Here is a 21,199-nt window from a genome sequence, read left to right on the forward strand (position 1 = left end):
TTCTTACGCAAGATGCTACCAAGGAGCTTGTCCATGCTCTAGTAATTTCCCGCATGGATTATTGTAACCCTCTCCTGATTGGTCTTCCCAAAAGCCGTGTTGCCCCTCTACAGTCTGTAATAAATGCTGCCGCCAGACTGATTTTCCTCTGTAGTCGGTCCTCTCACACCTCACCCCTCTGTAAGTCCTTACATTGACTTCCTGTATCCTATAGGAGTCAATTCAAAGTATTAACCCATACCTATAAAGCACAGAACAATTCTAGCCCCTCTTATCGCTTCACAGATCCAGAGGTATGCCCCTTCTCAGTCTCTCCGCTGCTCGCACCCGTATGGCCAACTTTTCGCTTGCAGGACTTCTCGCGGACGGCTTTCTTCCTATGGAATAGCCTGCCTACCACCATCAGACTCTCCCCTAGTCTTCAATCATTTAAGAAGTGCCTTAAAACCCATCTCTTTAGGAAAGCTTATGGCCTCCCAGACTAACCTCTACCTCACATACATGTCTCTTGCTCTTTCCTAAAGGGCAGCACTCTACTCTCTCCTACTGCTCTGCTTCACTCCCACCTTATTTGATTGCTATTTCCTGTCCTAATGTGTTTTATACTCCACCTCCTATAGAGTGTAAGCTTGTTTGAGCAGGGCCCTCTTAGACCTATCATTCCTATAAGTTTTCTTGTAATTGTCCTATTTATAGTTAAACCCCCCTCTGATAATAATGTAAAGCGCTACGGAATCTCTTGGCGCTATATAAATGGAGATAATATATGATGGTGTAATTTCCAGAGAAGTGACAGTAACCCTTTAAATCTGATATAATATACCTGCCTGAATATCAAAACATAAGATTCCATTGGAAGAAGAAGACAAAGAAAAACGAAATCCTCAGTAAATAGAAGAACAGTGAAAATGTGGGCCATTATATGTGGAGTTTATGCTCTAGTGAGCTCGGATACCACTGAAAATTGGATCAACTTGATTCTGTTGGGTGTTTAGTAAATAGGGTGCTGTGTTGGTTAGGCAAACAAGTGAAATTGTAAAAAATCTGTATAGTTTTGCTTTTTTTTTTTAAATCTGGTCTCATCTAGTTTAACCTAGTAAATTTTAACTTGAGTAGATTTGACAAAGCTTTGAAACTGTACAACTTGTATTTCAAGTTGTGGAGTAAAGATTGGAATCTTCTATATATTAATTTTATAGTCCACTTAGTGGCATATAATTACAGCAGGTCATTTGGACCATGCCGATATAGTTTGAGTTAATTTATTTCACTCTAGAAACATTTTAGGACCGTTTAGATGTGAAAACACACACACACGCAAATGATACAATTTAATGAAGGCAACACACACCAGTTTATATCAATAATATTTAATGTTACAAATGCCAATTGTGTGAGAAGGCCAATGTCTGAAAGTATGATTACCTCCAAACATGTCACAAAATAAGCAATGGTATATATACATACACACACACAATACTTGGGCAACGTACTAACCATCAATAGCTTGTAAGCGCCCTAGTGCTTATCTATAGGTACCTTGAAAGAGAGTAGTAGTGGAACTTTCTTAGCATACAAAGGCAATAATAATGTTCAACATTTCTGTCCAACAGACTTTCCTATAATGCACAGCAAGTGGAGGTTTAAATAAAGGCAGAATTACAAATTATGTTGTCACCAGTGGAGATTAAGTGCAGTTATTGTGGAGGTCTGTTGTCCTCTGCACACAACCTGGTTCATAAAACTGTGAATCAGGTTGTGTATAGAGTGATAGCTGCTGCAACATGACTCCTATCACCTTATCTTATGCTATAAATTGAAGTTGGGGAATGGGTTACGCATCCTATTAACCTCAAGCAAAAAGGTGGAACCTCTTCCTGGTGAGTGAGGAATCGGTCTGTATCTGCACACAAACACTCAGTGATGGGGAGGATGGGACACTAACTCCATTAGAAAGAATAGCATATCTAAAGATACAATCAAGCAAAAATAAAAATAATTATATATGTGTGTGTGTATATATATATATATATATACACATACACACACATATATATAATTATTTCAGTGTGTGTGTGTGTGTAATAAATAGCCCAATGGGTTTATTTCTAGCACTCCTAGGGGAAACTTATTAAGAGTACAGATTCAAAACACTGGGATGCTCCAGTGATAAAGCCGGTGAAATGTGGTGAAGTAATGTACTCACTACTTCCAGAAAATGCTATGCTGTAATGTAAGAAGTTCTGTCCCAGTAAATAGTTTGTAGGGCAAAATGGTACTCCCATATTCTCTGTTTATGGCTCCAGTGTTTCTCTTCATAGAAGTGCAGTGTGTCATTCTGAAACATTAACATATTACATCTGTCTGCTAACAAATAAGGCAACTTTATACTCACCATCAAGTCCCATGAGGGTTTTCTTTCAAGGTACATTGTATAAAAATAGTCTACAGGGTATGCATTATTACTCGAAACAAATACAATACTCCTGCCCCCTGGAAGGAAACCTATGAAACCACTTATTCGGTCATGCACTGCGAGGAACACAAATACAGGTGCCTGAAACTAAATCTGAAAGTGAGGTCTGGATAAATTGAATTTTTCAAGCTTGAGAACATTGGAGAGGTGTAATGGATATTTTTCATCAAGCCATAAGTGTTGTAACATGGCTGTTTCTGGTCAATGGTACAGATTCCTAACAGGACAACACGTGGCCACGTAAGTTTTAGACGGCAACTCCTTACTTAGAAGTATTCAGGATAAAGACTAGAGAAGTGAACTTCGGTCTGGAACTAATTCGGTCAAACAGTTTGAGAGGATATCAGTCTACTTATGGCAAATGTTCTGGCTCCAGCTTTGCATCAGTACAGTTCAGTAGAGTTCTTTGACTTTCTGGATTTAGAAAGAACCTAGCATCCATTTTTTTTATTGGTGGGCACCTGGCTTCCGTCCCATGTTTTCCCTCCCACCCTACTTTATTTATCCTGGGTTCCCCATGAGATATAATCTGGGCGGGTGGCTGCATGATATTCATCAATTAGTTGTTGCACTATCTCCCTGGAGTTGTCCAACTCATCAAAGTTGTCCTTGAATATATCTTCCTTGCGGAACTGCTCCAGAAAAGCCTCACGCTTACGCAGCTTGTCATACTGTCGGCAGGTCCTCTCGAATAGCTGAAACGTAGAGAAAAGACACTAGTTGGTAAGCATTAAATAAATCATGATGTACGTCAGTAAGAAAATATAACAAGCATCCTAACGAAAATATAGAACTACCAGCTCAGGCATTTAATCAGCAGTGCCAAGCTCCTGGCACTGCGGGGGTTAAACCCGGTATGACCAGTACAGCATGCAAAGTAAAAACAAAACTAGTGAAAACTGTTAAAGATTAAACCGCATAATCAATAGTCAACTTTTAATTAGCTATTCAGGTGTGCAAACGTTTACAGTTGAAAAGGTTTCTTCAAAAGTAGAAAAAAAAAAAAACAACATTAGAGGACAGTGTAATACAAGTCTGCAGCCATAAACAGAGGTGGACATTCCGTTTTGGAAAAAGATCAATAAAGAACAGACTGTTATGATGTTATGGAGGAAAAAAACCCTAAGGGGTTAAATAAAGGATTTTCAACACTATTCTAGGCTATGTGCCTAACGGTTAGTTTGTCAGATTTTGAAAATTTGCAACAAACGGAGTTCTGATGTGCCAGATTATACTTTGTGTTGTTTTATCTGGTCTTGTATAATCAAGATGACTGCATTTTACTTATTGCTCAGTGACTGATAGCTTACTGGAACAATGCTGAACCAGGTCCAATAAGATCCTGCAAGTTTGAACTAGAGGCCCTGACTACAAGAACAGGGAATGAAGCCAGACTCTATTAAGTTCAAGTATTCACAACAAATCTTTCAGTTTGGGGCAAAGGTGGTTAAGAAAGAAGAGAGACAGAAAAAAAAAAAAAAAGCAAGCTAACAAAAAATACATTTGAAAATTTGCCTTAAAAATGGCTAATAATTAGGGCAGCATTACAAGTGTGTGTTCTCATAGAGAAATCAATCTAATAAACTATGTAAAGCGATATATAAAGTGAAAACATAGATTATTAAGATGGCCTTCTCTGACTAAACTGTATTTCATAGACTAGAAATACAGTTTAGTTAGAGAAGGCAATTTTCTTCTTATATAGCAATAGATGCATCAATTGCTATACAAGAAGAAAAGGAGAGAAAAAAAGGCAGGATATTTTTATTTCCTAAGTATAAGTCATCCATGCTATATTACACGCAAATAAAGAACTGTAAGGAAGACATTGATAAACCTGTCATTACCATCACTGGGCTCATTTAGTCAATCCCTTAAGTACCAAACCTCTGGAATAAAAGGGAATCATGACATGTCACACATGTCATGTGTCCTTAAGGGGTTAATACATATCTGTTAGATGGACATATTATATATTACTCTAACTGCAGAACAAGATCTCAAATTAACAGATTGAAAATTCTAAAAATACTATCTTGAGGCAGTTGCACCATCTAGTGTCCAATTAAAGAAATACAATTAAAAATAAAGGTTGGGAGTTAAAAGGACACTATAGTCACCAGAACAACTACAGTTTATTGAAATTGATTTGTTCTGGTGAATAGAATCATTACCTTTAGGCTTCTGGCTGTAAACACTGTCTTTTCAGAGAAAATGCAGTGTTTACATTGCAGCCTATTGATAACTTCACTGGCCACTCCTCAGATGGATGTTAGAGATCCTTCCTGGGTCATGGCTGCCTAAAATGCATCCAAACATTCAGTGTCTCCCCCCTCTGAATGCAGACACTGAACTTTCCACATAGAGATTCATTGATTCAGTTAATCTCTATGAGGAGATGCTGATTGGCCGGGGCTGTGTTTGAATCATGCTGGCTCTGCCCCTGATCTGCCTCCTTGACAGTCTCAGCCAATCCTATGAGGAAGCACTGTGATAGGATCAGGCTACCACTTCTGACGATGTCAGCAGACTGCTTTTTTTATTTTTTTGAGGCAACAGCATGCAGATCTACAGCTTCTGGCTTGAATACAGTAAGATGTTGCTATATTTAGGGAGGCATGAGGGGCCCAGGGGGACTAGATGGTGGTTTTAACACTATAGGGTCAGGAATACATGTTTGTGTTCCTGACCCTATAGTGATCCTTTAAATGAGCCAAACACAAAGTGATTATTATTGCCATTTATATAGCGCCAACAGATTCCGTAGTGCTTGACACTATTATAAGAGGGGTATTTAACCATAAATAGGACAACTACAAAAAAAAACTTACAGGAACGATAGGTTGAAGAGGACCCTGCTCAAACGAGCTTACAGTCTATTGGAGGTGGGGTACAAAACACAATAGGGGAAGGCATATTTTACTCTCATAATGCATGTTCCCCTATTTTACACACATCCATACATATATATTTCTCAAATACTGAATTGCAACAATCTGCATATCATAATGCTAAACTTTTTGTGCTACAGATTTCTTTTAGAAAGGTCAGTTTTTATGCAGTCTTACTGGAAATGTCATAGAAAAAAAGGGCGCATTGGAGGCACAACCGGAACATGCATTTTACAGCAGTAATGCTGCCGTAAAGTCCATCATTTATACGAAATACAGATTAAGGAACAGCGCACACACTGCAAATGTCAGACAGACTATGAGTAAAATAACTCCATTGCTCATAATCTTTTATAACAAAAGTTGCTCTCTCTCTTTTGTTTGATATTTCCTTAATATTTACTTTACAAAAGACTCCCGCAGCTCACATAAGCAAATCACCTAGGTGAGCTACTAGCTTAAGTAGACATGGAAGTACATACCGAGGAGATGTTTGTATGATTGGCCATCATTAGCCCACTGACTCTGTGTGCAGATGGGAGGTAGGGAGATTTTCTGGATAGAGCAACCTGTATACTTGCAGGACCCCATGGAATAAAGTTAGCCAGCTTCCTCTCTCTGATCCTTTGCAGGCTCTTGTGTACCTAGAAAGAGAATATAAATATTCAGTAAATCCAGTACAATTCATGAAGGAATTTGGCTCAATCTTACGGTTTTAAAATATTTTACCAATAACATGTTTTCACATGGCGAAATTTTTATTACTCATCATACTATAGTGGACAAATGGAAAAATTCCATCTTAGATTATGGTGACGTGAACTTTGCAGCATATAAAATACAGACATTTATACTGACAAAAGAATATTCTAGAATAGCATTTTCAGGAACTGCATAATTTACAAGAATGGTACATTATACAGAATGCACTGTGCAGACCTGATTCAGGGACACTTAAATATACAAAATGTGTACAAACAGATAAAACGGGATTCCGCTGTATATTCTACAATATAGCATTACCAATGTATACTGAAGTAATTGTCAAACATCACAGAAGATGACAGTTATACATGGCACTCACAAGATGCGGTGTATACAATCGCCTTAAAGATAAATATGCACCTGTGTTGGATCCACTTCGCCTTGGATGATGTTTAGTATAGCTATGTAGCAGTGGTTTGTTTGACGGTCTCGGCCCGTGGACACCATAACATTTTTGGGCTGCAATAATCTCCTCATGACGTCCAGAACTGTGGTCTTGCGCACACTGGCCACCTAAAAAAAACAGCAAACATTATTAGGAGTTTTCACATTGAATGTTTAAAGGCTTAGCAAAATTTTGCTACTATGCCAAAAAGTGAAACAGTAAGATTTTGTAGTTTCAAACAAAGGCACTTCACTTCCAAACCATGGAAAATACAAGTTTCCAACCCACAAATCAACTAGAAGAAACACTCTGGTCGTCCGTATACCCAAGTGCATTTGATAGTTTTTCCATTTCATATACATATTATGTTTTTCTTCCTGTTTAAATCTTTCTAGTTACGCTGAAAAAAAAAAAAAAAAACCTAAAAAGGTAAAGAGCAAAGAGAACAATCGAAAATAAAAAAAGAGGTCAATGATTGGCTGTGGTGCAAAGTTATGCCAGCAACTCAGAAAGACAGCCACTAAAACACAGGTTTCATTAGAAACCAAAGAAAGGCACAAGAGGGGAGGGGGAAACTGAAGAAGGGCACAGGTGGGGGAAACTGAAGAAGGACACAGGTGGGGGAAACTGAAGAAGGACACAGGTGGGGGAAACTGAAGAAGGACACAGGTGGGGGAAACTGAAGAAGGACACAGGTGGGGAGGGTGGGACTGAAGAAGGGCACAGGCGGGATAAACTGAAGAAGGGTGGGGAGGGTGGGACTGAAGAAGGGCACATGGGGGGTGGTGGAACGGAAGAGGGGTGCAGGAGGGGAGGGTGGAACTGAAGAGGGCACAGGAGGGGAGAGGGAAACTGAAAAAGGGCATGGGAGAGGAGGGGCAAGTGAAGAAAGGCCCAAGAGGGTAGAGGGAAATTGAATAAGTGCACAGAAGGGTAAGGGGAGGGGGGGGGGGGGAGAAACAGAGGAAGGGCAGAGGAGAGGGGGACGACAAAGGAAGGGCGCAGGAGAGGAGAGGACGACGACAAAGGAAGGGCACAGGAGAGGAGAGGACGACGACAAAGGAATGGCACAGGAGAGGAGAGGGGGACAGAGGAATGGCACAGGAGAGGAGAGGGGGACAGAGGAATGGCACAGGAGAGAGGGGGACAGAGGAATGGCACAGGAGAGAGGGGGACAGAGGAATGGCACAGGAGAGGAGAGGGGGACAGAGGAAGGGCACAGGAGAGGAGAGGGGGACAGAGGAAGGGCACAGGAGAGGAGAGGGGGGACATAGGAAGGGCACAGGAGAGGAGAGGGGGACATAGGAAGGGCACAGGAGAGGAGAGGGGACATAGGAAGGGCACAGGAGAGGGGGAACATAGGAAGGGCACAGGAGAGGGGGGGAGAGGAAGGGCACAGGAGAGGGGGGGTAAGAGGAAGGGCACAGGAGAGGGGGGAAAGAGGAAGGGCACAGGAGAGGGGGGAAAGAGGAAGGGCACAGGAGAGGGGGCACAAAGAGGGGCCGAGGGGGCACAAAGATACACACAGAGGGGCCGAGGGGCCACAAAGATACACACAGAGGGGCCGAGGGGCCACAAAGATACACACAGAGGGGCCGAGGGGCCACAAAGATACACACAGAGGGACTGACAGGGCACAAAGTTACACACAGAGGGGCCGACGGGTCACAAAGTTACACACAGAGGGGATGAGGGGGCACAAAGGGACAAACAGAGGGGATGAGAGGGCACAAAGGGACAAACAGAGGGGCTGGGGGAAGAGACACGCAGAGGGGAAGTGTGAAAAAAAGATATGCAGAAAGGAAGTGGAAAAAGAGACACACAAAGGTGTTGGGGGAGAAACAGATGCACAAAGGGACTGAGGGAAGAAAGAGGCATGCCAACCAGCCACGCCAATTACAATTGCCAACCACAGCCAGCCATCTGATACAAACACAAAGATAAAGCACCGCGCTTACATCATCAGTAGCTTAGTATCCAACAGCTCAAAATACATAGTAAAAACAAAGAGAACGTTATCTGCACTCTTGCCAAAATCCCTATGTACATTTAAACAAAATGGAGGCTCTTTAGTTTTATTCCAATGGCCATTTGAATATAAGCTCACCTGCCGTGGCAAGGCAAGCCCCAAAAGGTGCACATCGCCAACTAATGCTGCCACCCCTATCCCAGACAAATGTATTATTTTTTTTCACCCTTCTCTTCTCCCCCTCTACTTCTCCTCCTACATGCCTCCCTCTTCCTACCTCCTCTACACACCTGCTCTTCTCCCCCTTAATTCTACCCTCTAACTAAGCAGGCTCTCTTCATTCGGTTGGGGGCCTGCCGGGCGTGTTGGCCGGAGAGAGACAGGACCGCTGGATTCAGGATTTTCTTTTCTTTCTTAACAAGCATAAAACGTGATAGGCACTGAATTACACACTGTTGGCGTCATATGGTGTACACTGCTGTCACACACAAGAGACCAGCGATTACGTAAGCCACAACCCCATACCTCCAACAATACGTATTCAAAGTAATGCACATTGCTAACCCCTCCAAAGATTTACATGGTTACATATTGCATTTCATGCCACACGCATTGCTTGTATGTTGCTCTTCTGAAGGCAACTCGAAATGCTAAACCATTTCCAGCACCTCTTCGAAATGTCACATTTGGGAAACTTTGTTTTCGATATTAATTGACTAATTATTGTTGTTTGTAATGATTCACCCATAATCTGTTTCCCCACTATCTGAGCCTTCTATATACCAAGGTTCACTACTGTATAACTGTGACATGACTTACTCTATTGCTCAAGTTGATACTGACATTGAAAACACTAAAAGTAAAAGATAAAAAAAAAAAAAAAAGAACACGTCTGTATTCATTCCTAATGCGATTGTGTTCCTTTAAAAGGAACATGGATCACTACTTTGATACAACTGTATCTTTCATAGGCTTTAACTTTGAATGAGACAGTTATTTCAATCTGCAGGCACAAAAAAAAAAAATTTCCCACCCAAGGATCAATCTACCCAAATCCTCAGTTACTGGAGAATCTTCCCTACCTAGGACCTGACACATGTAACCTTCACACAGATATTGTGTAGCTCTATCTGTAGATACCTACAACATATAGCATGTTGCCTCTTACTATTTCCCTGAGCACATCGTGTACCCTGTACCTATAGGGTTCTTTTTATTATTCTAGTCCCCTAGCAATTCTATAATTAGATTTTCTCTATGCAAGTCACCTACTTACACTGACCAGATTACCATAGTATCATTTGAATAGTGATTAGACATGCTGTTTTTTTCAGTTGCCAACCTATTTTTATTTCTTTATTTTTTCAAATTCTTTATTTTGGGTGTGCAAAATATAGTTTACAACGGAGCGAGTAGAGCCACAACAGCATCTGCCCACCCGGAACATTGACATAGGTTCATTAACATTAGCGCTTTGTTGTGTTTTTTTTTTTTTTATACGACAAAATAAACATTTAACATAACATCTACAGCTACTAAGGAAGCTCATAGAAGAGTGAAACACGTTTAGCTTGATTTTGGACTTTTATACTTGGACTTTTCTTACTTTATTTGTTTTTTATAGATCAAGTATTGTTTTTATTTTAATTATATACACCAATAAATTACTTTTTAATATCTATTCATACAAGTCCAAAAAGTCCTTTCTAGCCTCCAGAAACAAAATTAGCATACTGCCAATCAACCTCCGGGAATCCAAGGCTCTGCTTAAGGTGAGCACAACCATTATCACCAATATTATATCCAAAGGGGTGTGTTGCTGCCTTAAAAGCAAAAAGGAGTTACTTACGTATCCAATACCATATAGGCTCCAGCCCATGTGAGTGGTTCTAGCCATTTGTTACTATCACTCACCTTTATTCTGTAAACCATCTGCACTATATTTACTTTTTGCTGTTTGGTATGTACATTCGTATATATATTTTCAAGATTGTCACTGTACTGGAGAGGTGAGTGTACCCCCTTACCATTTATACCTATTATAGCGCTCCACCTGTAGGTATATAGTCTATACCTCTCTTTTCTGGAATAACATCGTTCAAGTGGTCTACAAACTTGCAGGTAATGTGGAGAAAGGACACCCCCACTCGCACCTGCAACTATACCTGCACCACGGCGGCACCCAGAGGCATGCAGAACGCAGCTAGGGATCGGTGGAGCAACCTGCTCAAGTCTGCTGGCACCCAATTACCGAGGGACTGTGCCTCACCTCCTGAGGGCATCAGCTGAGTGAGCTAAACGCAACCTCTACAGCGACACTTGTGCTACTACTTTTGCTTTGTTGTAGCCTGTAAACTTAATTACATACAATGTGTGCTGAAGCCAAATTTAATCCCACTAGTGGCAATAATAGTCTGATAATCCCATCATGCCTTAAACGCTGCTGAGGTTACCTTCCGCTGCAAACCCCACTAGTACATAGAACAAGCCTTATAGCTACTAGTCACCATTTCCATGCACCGTGCCACATTCATTTTCACTTTCATTATAATTCATCCTTGCTAGGCACCATACCCTGCTATCTCCTATCATAATTATAAAAAATTGTGCAGTACCTCAGACAGGCATAATGTAATCTTGTTAATATTCACTCATGTCTTACTATGCAATGTCTTGATTACTCTGTGAATTCTGCTATGCACATCAAAAATAAAGAATTACAAAAAACAAAAAATCACTTTGTTTATACAGCCCTAGTCACACCTCCCTGCATTTGACTTACATAGCCGTTCTAAACACTTCCTGCAAAGTGAAATCTTATGTTTAAACATACTTTATTGTACAGTCTGTTTAATTTATAATTCATCTCCTGCACGGTTAATAGCCTGCTAGACCTTGTAGGATCCTCCTGTGTGTGACTAAACTTAAATTTAGAGAGCAGGAGATAACTTCTAAAGCAAGTTAACATCTGATTGAAAACCATGTTTTCATACAGGCTGTGTCAGTCACAGCCAGAGGCAGTGTGGCTAGGACAGAAACAAGAGCGATTTAACTCTTAAATGGCAGGGAATCGAGCAGTGATAGTGCAAGGGCATGATCCATACATCAAAACTGCCTCATTAAGCTAAACTTGTTTTGCTGGCAATATTGTCCCGTTAATGTTAACCCCAACTCAAACCCATTTAAAGTATAATTGGATTGAGGGTTTGGTATTTCAAAATGCATGACCTTAAATTTATCTGTATTGAATCTCATCTGCTACTTACTTGCCTAGACCCCCAAATGCATCCATATCCCTCTGTACAGAAATTATATTATGTTCAGACTGTATTATCTTACCTAGCTTTGTGTTATTTGCAAACAGACAAATGTCTTTTCTCCTCATAATACTGATCCCCTCTTACATTGGCTTCCTGTATCCTATAAGAGTCAATTCAAGGTACTAAACCACACCTATAAAGCACTGACCAATTGTAGCCCCTCCTATATTTCTTCATTGATCCGCAGGTATGCCCCTTCTCGGTCTCTCCGCTTTGCCCATGACCTTCTTCTGTCTGCGGCTCGCACCCGTGCAGCCAACTCACGCTTGCAGGACTTCTTGTGGGTGGCTCCTTTTCTTTGGAATAGCCTGCCTACGACCATCAAGCTCTCCACTAGTCTTCAATAATTTAAAAAGTGCCTCAAAACCCATCTCTTTAGGAAAGCTTATGGCCTCCCAGAGTAACCTCTCTCTCAAATACCTGTCCCTTGCTCTTTCCTAAAGGGCAGCACTCTATTCTCTCCTCCAGCTCTGCTTTACTCCACCTTGTTTGAATGCTACCTCCTGCCCTGTGCAGCTGCTCGCTGACAGGCCTTGTCCAAGAGTCACTAATGGCCTGACTGCTCTGCAGTGCATTCGTAAGCGGAGACACAACCGACACAGAAGCAAACCTCTTCGTAGCTCCTCACGTTACCCTCTGAGGTAACAACCAACGTGTTTCAGGAGAGGTGAAGTCGGTCCTTGCGTGTGTCTGGAGGGGAAGAAGCGAGCAACACAAACATCAGCCTGTAGACATGCTTGCAGAGGACTGCCTTGCAGATTTCCTGTGCTTCAGGAGTCGGTTGAACGTTTACTTACCTCCCCCTGTAGACGTCATGCCTAAGTTACCAGACCTACTAGACACCCATATATGCTACCTTACCTGAATATGCATATGGTTATGTGTTTTAACTTTTGATTCATCTTTTTATCTTTACTTTTACTCTACTATACTCACCTTAGCCTTAGAATGGCGATGTTGGTGCCAGTGGTATATTAACCTATTCTTGCCTAGTAAATGTGTTATACTACGTTAGCTGTTTCTATAATTAATGCACAAGTTTTATAGCACATATCGGACCACTCCTGTACTAACAAAATAATCTAAACAGTCAGTTCAGATTATTCAGCCTACTGTTCTTGAATTCTCTATCCTGACATATCTATAGAGAGCATGTTCAAAGTCTTAACTATATCATCCCATCCATCCGTACCACTACATGTCTGCCTAGCTCAATTGTTAATTATTCAAACAATAAAAAAATGCAGAATCTTGGAATGCCACACTGTTTTATGTCATGATTAAGCTTGTTGATGCAGTTGTGGCAAGGCAAGCTTGTATTGTTATATGTGCACAATAGAAGTGAAGAATTTTAAAAATAAATACAAAAAATAGTAATGGCCAATCTTGGCATCGCACATGTTTGTGAAGTATGTTTGCAATGTTCAACTACCCTACAGAATGGCTCAGCATTACATGAAATGTAAGATCCCAATCACCTGCAATTTCGAAGTTAGCCATCACTGCCTTACACTTATAAATACAATATGAAACAGCAAAAAGAGCACACTTAAAAACCAGGGGGGGGGGGGGGAAGAAAGAAAGGAAAAAAATTCGAAAACTTAAAGACTACATAGATCTAGCAGATCAGAAACTGAAGCACACAGAGGTACCCGCTTATAATCCATGAGGCTCTTAGATCTGCTTCTCCTGGGAATATCCTTTGTGAAGGCAAAACGTAAAATAAAACATTGCATAAATCATCAACCATCCATAAACACTGAACTTGTTGGTAAATCCTGACAGTTTCATAAAAGGTCTTAAAGTGTATGCTTGCTGCAAAAAAACTATAAGCAATGTTTGGAGCACTGGCAGAAGCAACATCTGACAAAGAAAAAAAAATGTATGCTTTTGGCTGTGGAGTTGCAACTCTGTCATGTTTCATTGCCCCAATTCAAAATAAATCGCTATATAGTCGATATACCTCAAATGAAAACACACATGCATTGAATTATGCATTTTTTTCCATTGGAGGTATATATAAAAATAGCTTGCAAAAGCTGCCGTTCTCTTGTCTGCTGCCTGTGCAAACCCACCTCTTCCCCAGACTTTCTGTTGTCCAATTCCCTATGAATGAGAAGTCTTTGCAAGGCAGGTAATCTCCGGTGTGTGGAGGGATATGTCAGAGGGCCATAGGAAAATCTGCATACTGATCAACCAGTAAAGACTTTGTCAATTTCATATAAGGAAATGCAGAATAATTGTTAATTTCATCTTGGTGAATATCAGAATATTGTGCAAACTTGGCATTTGGACTTTTTCCTTGTGCAGTCACATCCACCTCTCCTTGACAGAAGCCTGCTAATAACATGTACTGGTTCCTACATTGTCTGCATAATGTCAGGCATTTGGTTTTAGAAAATGCACATTAGTCCTTCCTCTTGTCCCTCACTTGGTAAAGCAAATTAAAATAAATAAAAAAAAAAAGCACAAATACAAGTGAAAATGTGAAATGTTAACCCTCCTACACATTTTGTTTGGGTGTGTATGGCAAATCACGCAGGCATGCAAGCCAATTAAACTAAGGTGCAAGTGTTTTTTTTTTTTTGTAAATATATTTTTATTGTCATTTTCATATATTCAATGTGAGACTCGCAGGTCTCAAGCGTTGTAAACAATATATAAATCGAGACTCGCAGGTCTCTTTGAGGTAAGCAAACAAAGCACAACGTGTGCTATAAAGTATAGGTTGGAAGTGGAGCACGCAGGCCCCCGACAGTGGTGGACACGCAGGTCCTATCAAAAGTGAACCTTGGTTAGGTTTTTGGTAAAACATTCGTGCGTCCCTCTGGGTTTAACTGCATATTAGGTTAACCCTAGTAGTTGTCATAGTGTTTAAATACAAAACGAATGTATCTGCGGTTCATAGGGTGAGGGGGTTAGGTAACCAAATGTTCAAAACATCTCTCAGTCATTGTAGGTGAGCTTTGTGTGTCTGCGTGGCTGCCTGAGCCGTCGTGCAGTGATCATACGTGACTCTGTGTTGTCGGGGCAGTTGCCTACGGCCTTAATGGAGGATGTGGGAATTGTTAGAGGGGGGGGGGGAAGCAGGGGATGGGGGGGGATTCTGAGGGTGGGAGGGGTATGAGGCTCCGTGGTAGGTTGGGTGGGTGGGGTGGTAGAGTCAGTCCGTCCCGTCGTGTGAGTCTCCCGTCTCCAGATGAGTGGTGAAGTCTGTCTGTATTGTGGTTACTATCCAGTGCGTCCAGGTCTCCATATATTTCCCAGTGGTATTGGTGGCTCCTGAGTGGAGTTCTTCTATAGCCCTGAGGTCCTCCATTTGGTTGAACCAGGCTTTTAGGGGTGGGGGTCTGTCCTGTCTCCAGTATTGAGGGATGATCTGCTTTGCTACGTTGAGGATCCTAATTGTCAGGGATTTTTTATACCTAGATCTGGGTGTTGTCGTGTGGTGTAACAGCATCGCCGCTGGGTCCAGCGGAGGTGGTGCATCTGACAACCTTGACAAGATATCGTGAATAGACTTCCAGAATGGTGTTATCTTACGGCAGTCCCACCATAGATGTAGTGTGGTGCCTGTAGCCTCTCCACATCTCCAACACAGGTCGGAGTGTGAGGGGTCTATGGCATGTAATCTGTGTGGTGTGCGGTACCAATGGCTCAATAGTTTAAATGCCGTCTCTTGCGTCTTCGAAAAGGTGGAGCAGTGGTGTGTTAGATAGCAAATTTTGTCCCATTCTGTCTCTGTAAATGTCTTCCCCAGGATCGTTTCCCATGTTCCCTTAAAGGCTGGAGTCTCTGTGGGGGTCTCCCTCTGTAGCAGTGAGTACAGGATTGATATGCTGTGGGGAAGGGGGTCAGGTTGGATACAGTAGTCCTCGAAGGTGGTCGGTTCCCTAGCGTGGTTCTGTCCTCCGGGCAGTGAGTTAATGTAATTCGAAAGTTGTTTGTATTTAAAAGTTTGCATGAATGTGGGGTGTGTGCGTTCCGTCAGTTGTGTGAGTGTTTTCCGTCCGTTATGTGTGTGTATGTGGTGTAGTCTGGGGATTGGGTTATGTATGAGGTCTCTAAAGGCCTTTGGGTCCAGCCCGGGTGGAAAGTCTCGGTCATGGATAAGTGGTAGCAAGGGTGAGGGGTGTCGGGTGAGGCCATGTACCCGGGACGCTCTGTGCCATACCCGTAGGGTATGTTGCGCCAGAGAGGAGCATCCCCGACCCAGGCCCCCTCCGGAGCACCATGGTAGGGTCGACACCGGCCCCGCTGTCTCAGTCTCTTCCACCGTTTTCCACTGTTTGTGGACGTTGGTCTTGGTCCAGTCTAGGACCCTCCGCAGGTGGCCAGCCGTGTAATATAGGTAGAAGTCGGGGATGGCCAGCCCCCCCCTCTCCTTGGGTAGAGTGAGGGTCTGGTACTTGAGACGTGGTCTTTTCCCGTTCCATATGTACACGCTAGTCAGTGTGCGTAAGGCGGTGAAGAATCTTTTAGGGATTGTTATGGGGAGTGTCTGGAATAGGTAGAGTAATCGTGGGAGAAGGTTCATTTTAATTACCTGAACCCTTCCCAGCCACGATATATGTGGGTGAGACCATTCGGCTAGTTCCCTTTTGAAAGTGTTCAGTATAGGGGGGAAGTTTTCTCTGTATATGTCTTCTTTCTGTCTGGTTAACCATGTGCCTAGGTAACGTATTTTGTGTTCTGCCCATTGGAATGGGAAGCTGGAGCGGATGGGGGTAATTCTGTTGTCAGGTAAGTCTACATTCAGTATGTGGGATTTGGAGTAATTTATTCTGAGGTTGGAGATGTGTCCGAATGTCTTGAAGGATTGCAGGATGTTGGGGAGAGATATCTCCGGTTTCGTAACGTAAAAGAGGAGATCATCCGCGTATGCGGCCACTTTGTGATGTGTGTCTCTTGTGCGTATGCCCGTTATGTCGTGGTGTTCTCTGATGGCTATCATAAAGGGTTCCAGGGCAAGGACGAAGAGCAGCGGGGAAAGTGGGCAACCCTGACGGGTGCCGTTGTGTATCGGGAATTCTTCCGTCAGTGCCCCGTTTACTATGACATGAGCCGTGGGCCCATCATACATGGCTGTGATCCAGTCCTGCATGTGGGGTCCCAGACCTATTTGGCCCAGGATCTGGAATAGGTAATCCCATCCCACTCTGTCGAAGGCCTTCTCCGCGTCCGTGGACAGAAGGAGAAGGCCTCCGGCGTCGCAGGTCTTGTTGTGCATAAGGGCAAGGGTTCGGATGGTATTGTCTCGCGCTTCACGGTCTGTGACAAAACCGACTTGGTCGGGGTGCACTAGTGTGGGAATGTGTGGCTGCAGGCGACCGGCAAGCATCTTCGCCATCAATTTAATGTCACAGTTGATGAGGGAGATGGGCCTGTAGTTCCCGCAGTGCTCCGCGTCCTTGCCCTCCTTTGGAATGATAGTAATGTGCGCTGTCAACGCCTGTTTGGGGAAATGGTGACCTTCTCCAATCGAGTTAAAGGAGGCCAGCATGGGTTGGTATAATTTGTCTGCGAAGTGCTTGTAGTAGCAAAGAGGCAGGCCGTCGGGGCCCGGACTCTTGCCAGGTTTAGTTCCTTTAATCGCCCTCGACAGTTCCTCAACTGAGAAAGGTTCATCGAGCTGGTCGGCCACCTGTTGGTCTAGTACGGGTAGTTTATGGGTCGTCAGATATTGTCGGATGGAGTCTTTTAGGTGGGCGGCCGCCGTCTCCGACTTCGGTCGGGGAAGCGAGTAGAGTTCTGAGTAGTAAGTCTTTATCGTTTGCATGATTTCGGATGGTAGGCGGCGCGTCACTCCCTGTTTGTCTCGTATTTTATTGATGTAAGTCATTTGGCGTCGTTTCGCCAGCATCCTGGCTAAGAGCTTGCCGCTCTTATTGCCGTGTAGGGAGAAAAAGGCTCTATGTCTGAGGGCTTCTCTATGGTGTTTGGACTGGATCAGGAAGGTCAGGTCTCGTCGCAGTTGTAGGAGTTGTGTGTGAAGGGCCGGGGATTGGTTTTGTTTGTGGAGCGTGTCGTGTTGATGTATGTCTGTTATGAGTTCCGTGATTCGGGCTTCCCGTTGTTTCTTGAGTTCTGCGCCCTTTTGTATGAAGTGTCCCCGTATGACGCTTTTGTGTGCTTCCCATCTAATTGTCGGTGAGGTGTCCTCTGGTGCGTTGTCCTGAAAGTATTCGGTCAAAACTCTGTCAAAGTGCGTGGTCATGTCTTGGCGTGATAGTAGGTATTCGTTCAGTCTCCATTTGGTCATTGCGGGTCTAAGGAGCGGGGATCGGAGGGTGATAAGGACTGGAGCGTGGTCTGACCAGGTCGCTACTCCAATCTTTGCGTCTCGTATTAAGGAGAGGTGGTAGTGTGTGGTGAGAAAGTAGTCTATGCGAGTGTATGTCCGGTGGGGGTGGGAGTAGAATGTATAGTCCCGTTCGTCCGGGTGGTGTGCCCTCCAGCAGTCAATTAGTCTGTGTCTATTCAGTAGGGAGGTTATTGCTCTAAGGTGTTGTCTGGGGAGGTGGGAGGTGCCCGTGGAGCTGTCCCAGGTTGGGTCTATGGCAACGTTTAAGTCGCCCCCTATTATGAGGACCCCCTCTGTGAAAGCGTGAAGCTTCCGCAGAGTGCTTTTAAGGTAGTGGTGGTGTTTGTAGTTTGGTGCGTACAAAGTGGCAAAGGTGTAGAGGTGGTCGGATATTGTGCCTTTTACAAAAAGGAATCTCCCTTCCCTGTCGGTCATGTTTGCCTTCTCCACAAACGGTATTTTCTTATTAAATAGTATCGCCACCCCCCTGGATTTTCCTTCGTGGAAGTCACTGTAGTATCCTGTTGGGAAGTGATGGTTAGTCAGCTTGGGCCTGTCCCCATCTCTAAAGTGGGTCTCCTGTATCATCACTACAGATGCTTTCTGCGAGTGGAAGTCCCGCAGTGCCCCAGACCTCTTCTCCGGTTTGTTAAGCCCTTTGGCGTTTATGGAGAGGACAGTGAGGTCGCACGGCAGTAGTGGTCTGTCGGTCATCGTGGGATGTGTGTACTTGTCTGTGTCGGGTCCGGTCAGTGTGTGTAGTGGGTCAGTAGGGTCGTCCGGTTGAGGAGGGGAAGGAGGGAGGGGGATGGGGGGGGGGGAGGACAGGTATGGGGCGGGAAGGGAAAGGGGATCTAGGCGGGGAAACTATGTACAGTGAACCAAGCAGCCACTCGGTGGTGGCTGTTTAAGGGTCGAGCGTCGGGGGACAAGGAGTGGTGGGGTCCACCAGTGGTCCACCAAGTCCCGTCCACCTGTCTGTGGGCGCTCTCTTCCTATTGGGGAAAACGGAGGAGGTCGAGGGTCTCCGTGTGAGTCCCGCCCGGGAATCCCGGGGTTGTGTGGCCTCCCGTGCCCTCACACCCCTGGCTCTCGTGTGTCGGGTCTCACCTGGAACCTCCAGCCCCCCTACGGCTTCAAGTGTATGTGGTGGGTGAGTGGGTGTTAGATTCATCCTCGTCCTAAACTCGCATTGGCCTGAGGCCCTCAGTGGGTAGGGTTTGTTTCTTTGGGCGTTTGGTATTGGTGTGGCGTGTGGCCCGGTGGGTAGATCAGTGAGCATCAACAAACAATAATAGTTGAAATAACATATTAAGCAATTATAACAGTTTAAATGAACTTATTAGACAAGCATATATTGAACAGTTTATCTACCTAAGAAAAAGTCCCGTTTCCCCATTCCTCAGGATTGGTTTCGGTTTTCCCATGCAACTCTACGGGTGTAAGTCCTATTCTGTTCCCTTGTTTTGTGAGGAGGTTAGGACAGTATGCGACTCTCATGGTGTGGGTGGGAGGGGGTACCCCGTTCGTGATTTTAGCGGTTGTCGGGGGTGGGTTCAGATTCCAAGTTAGCATACTTTAGCGTCTCGCACCCATCCCTAGTTCGAGGTAGGCCCTGTACTCGTCCTCCGCCCTCTGGTTTTGGTGTTGAGTTAACTCCCCTGTTGCTATCGAGAAGGGGGGTCGTGCCCCGGGTGAACCGCACCAGCATCGGCCCCCGCCTCTGCTCCCCCACCGGTTCCTTGCAGGGCGGTATCACCTCCGCGGCGCGGTCCAGCCAGGGACGCCCCCCTCGCCCCTCCGCTAGGGGGGGTTCGCTAAAGTCGTCTCAGGACGTGTGTCTGGGCTAGGGGGTAGTGATGGTGGGCCGGTTAAGATTTGCTCGGGTGTGAGCTACCTGTCTCTATCTCTAGCGGGGTCCTAGGCTGTTACAGGGCGAACCTTCTGGTGTTAGTGTTGAATTAATTCCCCTGTTGCTGTCCAGGAGGGGGGTCGTGCCCCGGGTGTGCCGCACCTGCATCGGCCCCCACCTCTGCTCCCCCACCGGTTCCTCGCAGGGCGGTGTCGCCTCTGCGGTACGGTCCAGCCCGGGACGTCCCCCTCACCCCTCCACCAGGGGGGGGGGTTCGTTAAAGTCGACTTAGGTCGTGCGTCTGGACTAGGGGGTGGTGATGGTGGGCCGGTTAAGGCTTACTCGGGTGTGAGCTACCTGTCTCACACGGAATTGTATCTCTAGCGGGGTCCCAGGCTGCCTCCGGGCATGTAGCTTCCCTCCCCCCATCCCCCCCCCCCCGCCCCCCCCCCCCCCCTCCCCCCCTCCCCCCCCTCCCCCCTCCCCCCTCCCCCCCCCCCTCCCCCCTCCCCCCCCTCCCCCCTCCCCCCCCCCCTCCCCCCTCCCCCCCCCCGTTACTTGTTGTAATGAATCAAGTGGAGTCTAGTGGAACAAAAGGGAAAAGTCTCGTATGTGGTGCATGGGTGGTCTTAGTCTCTGAGTTCATGGAGCGTAGTAAATACTTGCAGTTAGGATCAGAGGTAGAAATGTCTCTCGGCTTAAGAGGTTGCTCCTGATTGGCGTATGGTCTGGGCTCTGGTTCTCCGTTGTCTGCGGGTTGTGAGACCGTTCCTGGGTGGAGGGAGTAGAATGACATCGGGTCTGGCCATGTGAGCTGAATAGGCGGTAGTTGCAGTTCAGTAGTCAGGTCTGCTAGGTCCTCTGGGGTTCTCACCACAAATAAGCCGTTGGGAGTGGAAGCTTGTAGTCCTGAGGGATAAGTCCATCGGTAGCGTATTTTGTTAGATTGTAGGACACGAGTCAGGGGTTTAAGTGTCCTTCTGTAGGCCAGAGTTGCTGGCGACAGGTCAGGGTACAGTTGTAGGGGTGTGCCGTTCAACAGGACCCGGTCTGATTCTCGGGCCTGTCTCAGGATGTCCTCCTTTAGTTGGTAGCTCGCTAGGCAGCAGATTGTGTCTCTGGGAGGGGACTCCGGGGGGCCCCTAGGTCTCAGGGCCCTGTGTGCCCGCACAAATTCGATGTGCGTGGTTTCAGGCCTTCCAAGGAGCCTGTTGAATAGCCCCATTAGTGTTACGCG

General features: G+C 44.9%; 1 protein-coding gene across 1 annotated transcript in view; it reads right to left on the reverse strand.

Moving 5' to 3' along the window:
* Positions 1 to 1,354: 1,354 nt before the first annotated feature.
* Positions 1,355 to 21,199, reverse strand: part of TUBG1 (tubulin gamma 1) — a 42,162-nt gene continuing 22,317 nt past the window's right edge. Inside the window, exons 9-11 of the mRNA XM_063458934.1 lie at positions 6,493 to 6,645; positions 5,850 to 6,011; positions 1,355 to 3,171 (exon numbers count right to left, since the gene is read on the reverse strand). Coding sequence (XP_063315004.1) covers positions 2,974 to 3,171; positions 5,850 to 6,011; positions 6,493 to 6,645 — 513 coding nt within the window. The 3' untranslated portion in view covers positions 1,355 to 2,973. The remainder of the gene's footprint in view (positions 3,172 to 5,849; positions 6,012 to 6,492; positions 6,646 to 21,199) is intronic.

Source organism: Pelobates fuscus, chromosome 6, assembly GCF_036172605.1.
Source record: "Pelobates fuscus isolate aPelFus1 chromosome 6, aPelFus1.pri, whole genome shotgun sequence".
Taxonomy (NCBI): Eukaryota; Metazoa; Chordata; class Amphibia; order Anura; family Pelobatidae; genus Pelobates; species Pelobates fuscus.